Below are 12958 nucleotides of genomic sequence, written 5' to 3' on the forward strand. Positions count from 1 at the left end.
TGAACTCCAGTGAATTGTAACAAGACTCCCAGCACCCAAAGCCTCACCAATTCATGCTTCTTCCGGCTAGCCTCAGCCTCCTTCTTGGTCAGCTCTGCCGTTTCTTCTTTCATGTCCCTTATCTGCCTCTGCATTCGCTTATTCTGGTCCTTCTCCCTGTTTTCTGCAGCAATGCGTTGGTTTCTCTCCTCTGTCATCTTTTCGAGGTTCTCCTTCAGACGACCCACGAGAGTCTGGGGAGGATTCGAGATTCGAGAACGACTGAGTGAACTTGTTCTTACAAAGGTCACGTGTGTGTAAGTGAACAACTCTTGATAAATGCATGAAATTATCTCCTTTGTTCTGTATTTACCCTTAAATGTCTGTCCCTAGCCCAAGATAGTTGCTCTCTGTTTGCTTTTAACATTTATGACAATGGCATTAAAATTTGAACAGTGGTGGTATACAGTAAGTTGCCCATTTCTTCTTGTACTGTAAAGAGGGAATGGTTTAGGCTACATGAAGCTAGATGCTAAAAAACGTCTTTAAAAAACCAAGCATTACTAATATGAGAGGCGGTAAAGGGGACGTGACAGTCACAGAGACATTAGATGGGATAATATTATAGACTACAGTATATAATGTTACACTGTTGGTGCACCAGAGGGTGATAATGGACAGAGACCTGCATAAAGACCCTGACGCAGCTGTCAGAGTGAAACAATTTTCCTGCTGAACTGTAGAAGTTGCTGTGCCAAAATATGCCAATAATAATCTAAAACAAAACTCAGTAAATTGGCAGCCATGATGATACGGTGAACAGAACAATACTTTTGCATTAAGTTTGTCTTAGTTATATATTTTATTTGAGGTCATTTCAGTATCATATTTAAACTTTAAATTTATTCAGATTATGATTTTAGGTCAAATTAGTGTTTTTTCCCCTGTGGAGAGATGCAAACTATCTGTACATAAAAATTAGATAAAACTGGTGAATGCCACTTAAGAACGAATATGTTAGCATGAGTGGTTTATGCATGAGGCCCGTTGACTTTCATTAAAGTTTATAATGTTCACAGGCAAACCTGAAACAATAAAGCCTGCAATAAATTCAAGTTATAGTCAGTGACGGTTGAATGCTTTGACTTGCATTTTGTAGTTTCTTGCTTTTCGTCAGCAAATGTCTGCACACACTGTTAAGTTGTATTCATATTATAAATAGCCATCAAATTGCTGTGCTCAAAAATTACTGACTGGACCTTTAAAGCATGCAAAAACGCAAACGTTTTGAACATGGTAGTTTTCTCAATTATGAATCAAAATATATTTATTCCCTGATTGATGCTTTTCTTAACCAGCACCTCAAAGATATGGAGCTATGCTAGGGACACCATACCCCCACTTTATATCATCTCTACATCTTGATAAATAGCAAATGAAGAGTCAAATTTGCAGTTATAGCTTCACAAAGCTATCTGTTACATTTACGAGACACAGAGGATTATCTCACCTCCAAGCGTTTGATCTGTGTCCTCTCGTACTCCAGCTTGGTCTCCAGCTCACGGATCTTGGCTTCCTGACGGCACACAAGTGACTTTTCCACCATGGACTGTTCTTGGAACTCTAGCTGGCTCTGCAGTGAATGAAGCTAGAGGAGGGACACACACATACATACATGTAAACACACACAATCACTCCTGAGGCGTAGCGCTCACTGCACACCTCCTTCCTGACCTCTGCTTTTCCACTTCCTCTTAAGCGAGGACTATGAAACTTAAGAGGAAGTGCTGGTGTTATGTGCATGTATTAAAACTAAATTAATGTTCACTTTTTCACCCTTTTTGTGTAAATTTAATCTATCTTGGTACATGTAAATATTGTGCATCCAGTCTAAAAAATGAGTTGTAGATAAGCCTCCAATCTACCATAAATGGTCAAAAGAAGAGTTTGTGGTTCAGGCTGAGTAACACAGAGTCACGGTAATTTCACAGGCTTTGGGAAAGAGCTGAGCATGTTTGTTCCATCTGAATGGTTTTTTCATGACTGATAAAAGGAAGAAAGATACGTCCCACCAAAACTGGCCCAAAGGGCAGCATGGCACCTAATGAGGGACTTTGCATCTGAGACAAGGAGGATTTGGAGCTTTCCTTTGATATTGCTAAACAAGCCAGACTTCCCTCCTACTGGAGATGAGATAACCACTTCAAGGTCAGATCCTATAGATGGCTATCGCTGCCTTCTCTGTCAGGTTTTAACAATGCCTTACAGCCTGATGTGTATCTCTAGTGTAATCAAAAATATTCTGATGGGTGGGCCTTACATAATTGAGTGGACCAAAGCTTTGGCACGCATGTAGCTTAATCTAATAGAAATAGAGTCTGCTGTTAGAGGGTGGCAATAGCTCAGTTCTGTCCTTTAGTGAAATTATATTTGAAACACATTCTGTTCAAGGCAGATGGTTTTCTTTGTTTAGTCTAATGCATATCAACACTTAAAGGGAGACACTTTCTGAAAGTCCATTTACTCTAAGCCTGAGCGTGTGTAATGTGCATGAAGACACACTATAAACATTGCTATATTATATACTAGCTATATTCATCTTTAATTGCCCAGAGGAAATTGATTTTGCAAACAATGGCATCAACAAATTAAATGGCCATGCATTAATACATGACATGTTAGAGGTTAAACTCTGAAGAAAAAGTGCTCCATCAGTAACTATTATTATAAAAGCACTATTTTCAACATAGGCCTAAATCAGGTGCATTGACCTTCTTACCACATTTATGCAGAGCCTTAATCATTTAGCTGACAACTCAAGCACAGTTACTTACTGTTATTACTAAACCAATCAGCCCAAAATCAGCAGAGGGTACTGTAGCTCCAGGTTTATGGCAGTTATATAATTCATATACAAAGCTGTTAGTCAGTGAGCTGTAAGCCAGTTGCATAATGTACTGATGTCAGCATGCTAACATGCTCACAATGACAATGTTAACATGCTGATGTTTAGCAGGTATAATGTTTCCCATTCCCAAGTTGACCATTTACTTTAAAATGTTAGCATGCTAACATTTGCAAATTAGCACTAAACACAAAGTACAGTTGAGGCTGATGGGAATTTTGCAGGTACGCTATTTGGTCATAAATCAAAGCATTGGACAAATTAAAATTTTGACCTGATGATGGTGCTAGATGAAAAGTTAAGGGATGTCTTGTTACAGTTCATCCTAAGGGGGACATGAATGTGCATGTCATGGCAATCCAACCAATAGTTGTTGGAGAAATTTCACTCTGAGCCACAAATGTCAACCTCATGGTGGCACTAGAGGAAAAGTCAGGTGATCACCATTAGGTGAAGTCATTAGGATTCATCCTTGGGGGACAAAATTTGTCAGTCTATCTGATAGTTGCTAAGATGTTTCAGTCTGGACCAAAGTTGTGAACAGACCGACCAACATCGCCATCCTTGGAGCCATGCCACGAGGCTAAAAAGAAATAAGAACCCATAGCTATACTGCAGGCTCACAGTTTAGAACAGCACTTAAATTCACACAATGCAGAGCATAACACAGTTTATAGTAGCGCTGAGAAATAACGTGATCTTTATCTCATAGGAGAACATAGGAGATTAAAAACTTAGAAGACTTAAAAGATAGCAACAAACTCTGCATGGACACAGCAACTGCTATGGGCACTGTACAGAGTTCCTGGGACAGTTGAAAGTCTGGTGTACAATATCTATATTATTAGAAATATTGATATTGATCAACGTGAGAACAATATTCAATATGATCCTATTTTTGGATCATATTGTATAGCCCTACTCTATAGTAAAATCTCCTTAGGCAACATTCACTAAAGAATCATGGATGCATGCTTTTTTCATTCAAGTTTTATGCAGTCAAAATTCTAAGTGGTGATATAGCATGTAACCAACAGCAAAAGTAAAATAGGACACTAGGAATATAGCTTGTAACCATGGGTTATGCCTATGAGTCGATATTTAAATGTGGGCTATGTTTCTATCATCTTTGATTGTTTGTAAAATTAAATGAACAGTATATATGTATCATAATGTAATTAAAATATAACGTATAAATGTGTATTAAATGTTTATGAGATAAGTAAATCATTGTACTTGGGCTAACACCCCAAGGCACATAAATGAATGGCACAGGGCTACTCGTCTCTACATGGTAGTATAGTGGGTGCGTGTGAGTTAGCAAGGCAACTGGCAAATACAAAAGTCACAAAGAGCATCTGTTGGGAGGGTTGTTTTTATGTGTGAGAGTAAAATGGCACCTTCGCAGTTTTTCCATTGATTGGAATAATCATATGAATCACACATAAAATGGCCAGCGTACAGTAACAAGGTTTTGCTATTATGTCCAGTTATCACATTTTATCACATACAAAGTTAAGTCATCTCATGAACAAACAAATCACATCACCTGACACTGTTTTTATACTTGTTTCCATTTGCCACCTTTTCATTTCCCTGAATTTTCTGATATTGTAAAATTAAATAATGAATTGGCATTGGAATGACAATCAAAACCACAACTGAGATAAATCAGTGAGACAGAAGCTGCTACATCAAGTTGAGAAATAATCATTGAAAGGACCAGAATGAGTGCATTAATTGTATCTAATTTGTTAAACCATGGAAACAAGCTGCTGAGTTTATGTACATGACCCTTCCTTTAATTGTGAGTACTGAGAGGCAAAAGAACAATTTCTCTCCTTGACTCAAAATCTTTGCTGATTCCCACTATTTAAATGCAAATTGCATTGCAATTTTGAGAAGAAAGCTGCCATGGAAATGAAGCATTTTTTGGTCACAATAATCAGAGAAACTCTGTGAAAAGCTGGGGTCTAATCAGAGAGAAGTTCCTGGCAGGCAGCTATAGTGTTTTTGAATACTTTCTTGTACCTTTTCTTGGATCTCCTGCTTCTCCTTTGTGGCCTCTTCCAGCTGGGCCTGCAGGTCACTGATCTGGCTCAAGTCCCTGGCAGACTAGTACACACACACGCACATGCACACACACACGCACACACACACACACACACACACACACACACACATACAGACACACAACGTCAATAATCAGAGAATTAGAGTATATGTATCTGTGTCTGTGTGTGTGAAAGAGAGAGACAGGAAGTGTGAGTGTCGATATATGTTTCAATTATCTGTAAAAATATATATATCTTAATTTAAATGAGTAATGAACATAATACATCCTTGCCAAATAATTTGTCATGTGATCTGCTGTAGAACAGATTGCATCTCCCTGATTGCAGAGCACACACTGTGTTTAGAGGGGAATATGTCCTCTAAACCTCAAAGCCACTCTGCTTAAACATGCAGAAAAGAAGAGAATGTTAATGTCAGTGTTAAAGATGGTATCCCACAATGTTTCAAACTAAATACAATTAAACAAATACAAATAATCAAAGGAATTACACTATTTTTGTGGTCTGTGTCATGGTCCATTTCACCAAGGTGTTAGGCAGGTTGGGTTACCTGTGCAACTGCAGCTTTGTGTTTCTTCATCAGCTCATTCATGTCCTCCTGATCCTCCTCTAAACGCGACTGCAGGTCATTCTTCTCTCTCTGCAGACGACTGATCTGCTCCTCCAACTGAAAGACAAAAAGAAAGGGAAACACACGCACTTTAGTATAGAATGACAGGATTTATTCATGAGCTATTGAATATGATAAATGGTCATTAGCTGGCCAGTCCTGGAATCTCATCTAATGGCAATGAAACACAATCTGGACGGGGTTCTGGCTGGAGGATGAGACAAATTGGAGATAATCAATTGGCTCATTTAGGCAGGGAAAAGTGCAGCCAGTGCAGCATACTGGTGATGTCCTATTTAGAGTTCATCCTCTGTGTTCAAGGGGGTAGACTCAGACCCTCAATATGCATTCTGTAATCTGAGAAATTTACAAGACCTTCCCCTGCCATAAATGCAGCAATTAACAAGCAAAGCACAGGCACACAGCACTCTGTGTGTCATCCCCAGAGACACAAACAACCCCAGTCTACGAGTCTAAAATGCAGGCAGTATTCTCATGAGACAGCCATTAATGAGCAGATGGAAAGAAAAAAACATTCGACAAAGCTTATTTATCCATTAGAGCAAAATGTTGAAATCAGATATATGCCAAAGGGCATTTATAATTTTAATATCCAACCATGGCTTGTTGATGTATGCATATTAATGTTAGAGCCCCGCTTCATTTTGAAGAGCCCTCCATTAATTAATTGTTTGTTGTTTTTTGGTTTAATATGCTCATCAAAAGTAGGGTATAGAAACATTTTCACAAACAACTTCTCTTTTATCAAAAAACGTGTATGTGGTAGGTATACTTCATCATCTATAAATGTGTGAAATTATGAACACACAAAAAACGTATTGTGTTAGTAACAAGCAGAAGTGAATAATTGGAACACAATGCACTTCCACTCAACATCTCTATCACATAGTTCAAAACTCACCGATATCTTAGCTTTGACCACGTCCTCCATTTGAATATGCAAGTCCTCTATTTCAATCTCCATGCTCTTTCGAGCCTTCACTGCTGCAGCGCAAGTGAACTCTGACTCCTCCAGCTGTGAGAAACAGGAGGAAGGAAAAGGTACCGGGGAAGAGGTGAGGGACAAACATTAGTAGGCCAAGATCAAGGATCTATCCTGGATATGCAAAGGAATGTTTTTTTGTTGTATCAGTAAGTATATACACGGTTTCAAACCATCATCTGCTGAGACACAGAAAAGGGTTCAATAGAGTGGCGTACTTGATTTTTGAGCTGGGCGATCTCCCTCCTGCTGGGGGCGTTACTCTTCAGGTGGTCCAGCATAATCTGTGCATCAGCCAGAAGGACTTTGGTTCTCTTCAAGTCTTTCTTCAGCTTCTTCTCTGTCTCCACATCCCTCTGACTCACCTGAAAGACAAAACACACCTTTCTAGCCAGTATTGTTACACATACTATATTTTTCTATCCTCCTACAAAACCCATAGCACCTCTCAAGACTCAAAAGAAGCTTCTTTCCAATCTAAAGAAGTGGCACACACTTAACTGCACTGACAGAAACCAGAGGCAGAGTGATGGAAGTACCTGGTCCTGGGCGCTCAGTAGTTTAGACTCCAGCTCTCTTCTCTCACGCAGCACTTTCTGCTTGTCTTCATACTCCTCCTCCAGCTGTACCTCCATCTGTTTGAGCTGCAGGACACATGAACAGAGCGTCAGGATGGACCAACAGATGATCAGTGATAAACAAAGTCAGACATAACACACCATCGACTACCCTGTTTGACATGGCTGCTCTCACACGTCAAAGACAAATGGATCCCCCCTGAGCAGATCTGCTAGCCTCTACATCCATCAACACAGCTTTGGAAATAAAATATCTTTTTCATTTTTTATATAGATACAAATGCAAACACTATTTATATCATAAATTGTATTTATTTTGTTATTAATATGTATGTACTCTGTTGGGTGGATGTAAGATCTTTAGCTAATGTTGTTCTTTTTAATACATGATAATACATGATAATATGTGGTATGTAGCCTCTGCAGTGTATAGTCCATAGAATAAAAATACTTTCCTCTGATGAATACAGTATGTTTGTATACCACATAGGACACATTCTGAAAACTAACATGAACTTAAAATAACCAATTCAAGAGCATAATAAGCTGGGCTATGCAAGAATGTCTAAGTACAATGAGCTTCATACAAATGTGTGTTTCTCAGTGCTGCCTTGACCAGGCCTGGTTAATTGTCAGTTCGAGATAGAGAGGCTATGTAAATGAAAATGAAAAATGTGCACGAACGTAAGAGTGAAAATGAGCAGCACCTACCTTCTTACTGCAGGACCGTCTAATCTCCTCTACCTCTTCATCCTTACTCTCAATCTCTTTAGAGTGGGTCTGCCGCTGCCTCTCCATCTCCATCTCAAGTCGCAGCTTAGCCTGAGTACATGATGAGAACACACACATATGGCACATAAAATAAATGCACAGAATTTAAAAAAAACACAAAAATGAAAAAGAACAATAATCTTTTTCTTCCAAAATGAGATATCTACCAGTTGTCAAAAATGAGAGACAGACTCTTATAAAATGATTTCTTAAACAAAATGTATATAACATGATGGTACTTTTGAAGGATATTATGGTAGAAGTGAGTTTTTTGTTGAGTTATAGGACTTAGAGTTTAGAGTTTGAAACACTGAATAGCATGGTATAAGCAGCTTTTAGCAGTAAAAACTCAAATATTTCTCCATACTGGTATGAAATACCACATCTGCACCACCCTGTACCTGCTCAAGCATCTGGATGGTTCCAGCCTGTTCGTCCAGCTCCTCCTCCTGGTCTTTCACCTTGGCCTCCAGGTCGCGAAGCTGCTTCTTGACCTTGGCCAGCGAGGCTTCATCCTTAGACTCCTGGGAGGACAGATCCTGTAGCTCTGCCTCCAGCTGCTGCACCTTCATATTTGCAGCGCACAATTCAATGTCCTTGTCCTGCAGGCGGAAGAGACACAATGAAGTGCACATCTGGACCAGCCCAGTTATGTCAAACAGAGAGCAGAGAGACCAGACATGTAGTCCCCGAGAGAGGACATCAGATTACATCTGAAGTATGTAGTGTAAAGTAGCTTACCTGCAGCTGCTGGCGGAGGTTAAACATCTCACCAGTCATTAGGTCTTTCTCTCGAGCCAGCTTCTCCCTCTGGCTCTTTTCTCTTTGTACCTCAGCCTGAGCCTGGTTCTGCTCCAAATCAAATCTGGAAAAAAAACACACATGAATACACACACATGGTCATGGATACACAGCTCAGCTCAAAAGGTTGATTGTACATACGACTAAGTTCCATAGGGTTGAACAGTCTTAGTAAACTGAGAGGGATCTGTAATTACACAAAGTGCCAATATGTGCCAATTCGCAGAAAGCTGAAGGTTACAAGAGATGTAGATAAAACTGGTGCATCATCAGTCATTGAGCCTGCTAACACACTATCTAACCCTAGCTCCTGTTACTTAGTAGATTTTGAGCTTATGAGGCAATCCTCGACACAGAGCCCAACATCACTTCAGCGCTACCTCTATTTTAGCCTCCATCGTTATCCCCTTCCATTAGCCATCAATTTACAATTGGGTTGTAATAATGTGCAAAATGTTTTCTTCAATTGTCAAGGGCAGAAACACTTATGGTTAGTGAACTTAACAGCTAAGTGTTTCATGCTGTCAGCTCACTGTAATTCCCTGTTTTTCTCTCTGAAGCGCAGCTGAAAATAATTTCACCCACAGAGCATCTTCAATTAGCCACAGGGGAGAGATCACATTCTGCCATAGCGATAGCTTCTCAAGTGCTTAAAGTCTGAGTCATTTTCTCAGCTAATGCAATTCCACAGATTACAGAACATCTCAGTCACTATTCAAATTAAAGAAAACGTTAGTGTTCTGCCGGGTGGGTCAGAGTGTCTACGCCTGGCCTTCCAAGGAGAAAAGAGCAATATGTTCTCTGTAATGTGTCTTTATGAAAGATTGAAGGACAGACAGACAGATAGACAAATAGATCGTTATATAGCCAGACAGATAGACAGACAAGGAAACTGACTTCCTCTGTTTCTTCTCCAGATCATGGTTGCGGCTCTGTAGGCCCTCCAGGTGAAGCTTGGTGTCCTGCAGCTCTGCCGTCAGTTTCTGGCACTTCTTCTTCAGCTGCTGCACAGAGCGCTGCACATCCTCATTATCTGTCTGCAAATCGGCCAGCTGCAGGGCATATACACATACACGCATGAACACATGCAAACAAACACACACGTTTTTATTATTCTTGTATGACAGTTCAATGCATATCATTATTATTACATTTATATAACTAACTGGCCACAAGTGTGTGGTAACCAAACATTAAAAAATACTTGATTTGTGATTTAATATCATAAAAAGTTTCTTGCCCTTCTCTCAAGATGTCTTTTGCCCTGCTGCTCTGTCTCCAGCTTGTCATCAAACTCCTGCTGGAGTTTGTTTTTGATGAAGTCCATTTCACGAATGGCTCGTTTGTATTTTATCCGCCACTCGCCTCCTGGAGGAAAAACATACAGTACAATATAGAAAATGCCACATGTGACATTTGGGTGTCTCATGCCTTTAAAGCAGGGCTAGCAGAGTATACAGGAAAAATAGGCTCAAAAGCTTAGAAATGATGGATGCTGCGGATTATGGAGTGCACTGTACTGGCTGTGATGGTTATCACATTCAAGGGCCGAAATAATATAATCTTTCAGGAAATAAAACTTCTTTCATCAAATCCCGACCTTATAAGATCAAAAATGTCGACAGGAAACTACAAAGCAGCCTCCATGTTTCAACTCTAATCTTGGATAAACCTGAGGTAAGAATTCAGAGCACACCACAATAGTAGTTAGAGAAGGACATGTCTAAGTGGCACTTTCCACAGTTCTTAGCCGACCCTAATTCTGGAGCTGTCAGAGGCTATCAGAACTATAACAGCAGCCAGGCAGACATTCAGGTTCAGGTTCATTTCCAAGCCTTATCATTTTAGAGGCTGTCCATTTCTCCTTCACATAGCAACACCGGCTCCTCCATCAGTGCTGCTCATTAGCATATATATAGCATAATGACAACTTGCAGGGCCACCGGCTCTGATCCCAACGATTATTTTCTCATTCATCTAAGAATTCTGATATGCTCTGTAATGTCTGCTGATGTGGGTTGAAGGGGGATGGTAATGCAGAAAAAGTCTCATGGACAATATGCTCTCAGTGGGAGCTCTCTTTCCCAGCAGGTGGAGATCAATCGGCAGCAGGCATTAGTTGTATGCTTGGGAGGGAACATCTTAATCCCCTAGCGGTAAATCCCAAACTTGGAAAATATACTTAATAGCATTATGCAAGATGTGACCAGGTCTCACTGCCATGTCTCCTGCTGAAACAGTCGAGCAAAGCCACTAATTCCCGCAGCTACAATTAGTATAAGGGAGATTTTTCAAACTGTGCACATTTTGCTGGTATGAGCGGTTCAGTAAATTATGCTTCTGACCTGAGCTGACATGCCCATTAGGCAGGCCTAGGCAAGCTGCAGCTAATGTCACAAAGAACAATTAATTAGGGAATTGAAAACAAATGTTTAAAAACACTGATGACCAAGATTGTGATTCCAAAGAGAGAGAAAAGTCACAAAGTCTCAAGGGTTTTTCTTCCTTAGATTTTGGGCATAGAATGGAATACATAGATGGATGGACAGTCTTTGGTGTCTATGGTGTCACCTCTATGACAACTAGCAGTTTCTAGCTCAACTAACCAGCATCGTCATCATCGTCGTCCATCTCCCCGTTGAGCTCTGACGTTTTCATGAGCCGAGCTTCCATCACCTCCAGCTCCTGCGATTCTAATTGTTTCTTCATGGCATCAAACTTGGCCTGAAAAAAAATCACACACCAATTAAGAGTCACATTAAAATCTGACTTTTTTAAATATCATGATGTTACAGTGTGTGTTAATATCAGTGTGTATATGTGCCTGTAGATCCTTCATGTCCTTCTCCAGGCGGAGTCTCTCTGAAGTCTCAGTCTCCAGCATCTGGGATGCTGACTCACTAGTGCTTCTCTCATCAGCAAGTTCTGCCAATAAGTCCGTGATCTGGACACAAACACACACAGACACACACACAGACACACACAGGGTGTAATGCAAAATTACAAAATACTCGCCACCGTTCTTGTGCAAGTAAGTGATCAAATCTTTAACTGAAATGAAAGAGTGTAACTCCACTACCAATCTCAAACACAGTCCTCCCAGCATGCATTGCTACAGGCGAAGGGACCTACCCTGCTCTCCAATCGATCTGTGTTCAGTCTCAGCTCATTTCGCTCTTTCTCCACCCTTTCAAGCTTCGATTTCTGCTGCTGTATCTCTTCCTGGAGCACAGAATATAACTATATAGGTTACACGTAATATTACAGGTAAAACTGTGATATGTTAAGTATTACAAGAAATATCAAAAATCAGTAACAGGAAGTTCCGTGTTGCAGTGGCAAGTAGTACATTTTGAAAGTGGATTAGGGGCTGTCTAACTGAGAGGAATCTATAAGGTGGGGTGTATCAGACAAAAAGGTCTCCTCACGTCTTTGCCTCGCATCTGCTCCTCAGTGAGCTGAACCTTAATGAGGGGCTGGACTGTGGTGAAGAGCTTCCACCATGGCCAGTCCTTCACGCCACGGTTCTTGTGGATGTTTTTCTGGATGCAACGGATTGCTAGATCCTGAATCTAGACACACAAAGAGGAACACATATGGAAATGCAGGTGTTTGTTGTTGTAGTGTACAACCACAGAGATACACAGATTGAGTCAGTGGTATTAACGTGATTACTTGTAAAAAATATCTGTAAATTGATCGTCTAATACAAATACATGCTTCATAATGAGGACAACAGAGACAATAATAGCTTTACTGCAGCAATATGTTCAGTACATGGCGTTAAATGCAGTGTATATAAACAGATGGTTAAGAGTTTGAATGGAGAGAGTGTAATAGACAGGTATCACAAGGCAACAGTGTCCAGAGGTCCATGAAACAATGCCAGAAAATTGGGAAAATCTTAATTACTCACTGGAATAAATGCTTCACAGAACTCATTTACTGTTACCATATCATCCTCACCACCGATGAACAATATTTGAAAAATATTTAATTCCTCAGTCTCATGTTGTATAGCCTGTGTATGGGCTAGCAGCTATCCCAGGACTTGCCAGCCTCCTCTGGAGAGTTTCTGCAGAGTGTGTTCCAAGGCTGGAAGCAAATTTTTGATTAATTAAATCAAACATGTTGGCAGCTAATTCCAAGTATTACACATTCTCCATGCTGCTTATGCATTAGGCTCTCTAGCAGCAGCAGATTATGGGCAAACCCAATTAGAGCAACACAATTCTC

General features: G+C 40.2%; 1 protein-coding gene across 18 annotated transcripts in view; it reads right to left on the reverse strand.

The window, feature by feature from the left end:
* The window catches only part of LOC122888075 (unconventional myosin-XVIIIa-like), a 63922-nt gene that overhangs the window by 12982 nt on the left and 37982 nt on the right, over positions 1-12958 (reverse strand). For all 18 annotated transcript variants that reach the window (XM_044222029.1, XM_044222026.1, XM_044222018.1 and 15 more), the window contains 16 exons: positions 12151-12294; positions 11855-11944; positions 11547-11666; positions 11329-11446; positions 9963-10090; positions 9620-9774; positions 8663-8786; positions 8323-8523; positions 7862-7972; positions 7112-7216; positions 6791-6937; positions 6492-6605; positions 5510-5626; positions 4916-4999; positions 1490-1627; positions 48-233 (listed from right to left, as the gene is read on the reverse strand). In XM_044222029.1, coding sequence (XP_044077964.1) covers positions 48-233; positions 1490-1627; positions 4916-4999; positions 5510-5626; positions 6492-6605; positions 6791-6937; positions 7112-7216; positions 7862-7972; positions 8323-8523; positions 8663-8786; positions 9620-9774; positions 9963-10090; positions 11329-11446; positions 11547-11666; positions 11855-11944; positions 12151-12294 — 2082 coding nt within the window. The remainder of the gene's footprint in view (positions 1-47; positions 234-1489; positions 1628-4915; positions 5000-5509; positions 5627-6491; positions 6606-6790; positions 6938-7111; positions 7217-7861; positions 7973-8322; positions 8524-8662; positions 8787-9619; positions 9775-9962; positions 10091-11328; positions 11447-11546; positions 11667-11854; positions 11945-12150; positions 12295-12958) is intronic.

Source organism: Siniperca chuatsi, linkage group LG14, assembly GCF_020085105.1.
Source record: "Siniperca chuatsi isolate FFG_IHB_CAS linkage group LG14, ASM2008510v1, whole genome shotgun sequence".
Taxonomy (NCBI): Eukaryota; Metazoa; Chordata; class Actinopteri; order Centrarchiformes; family Sinipercidae; genus Siniperca; species Siniperca chuatsi.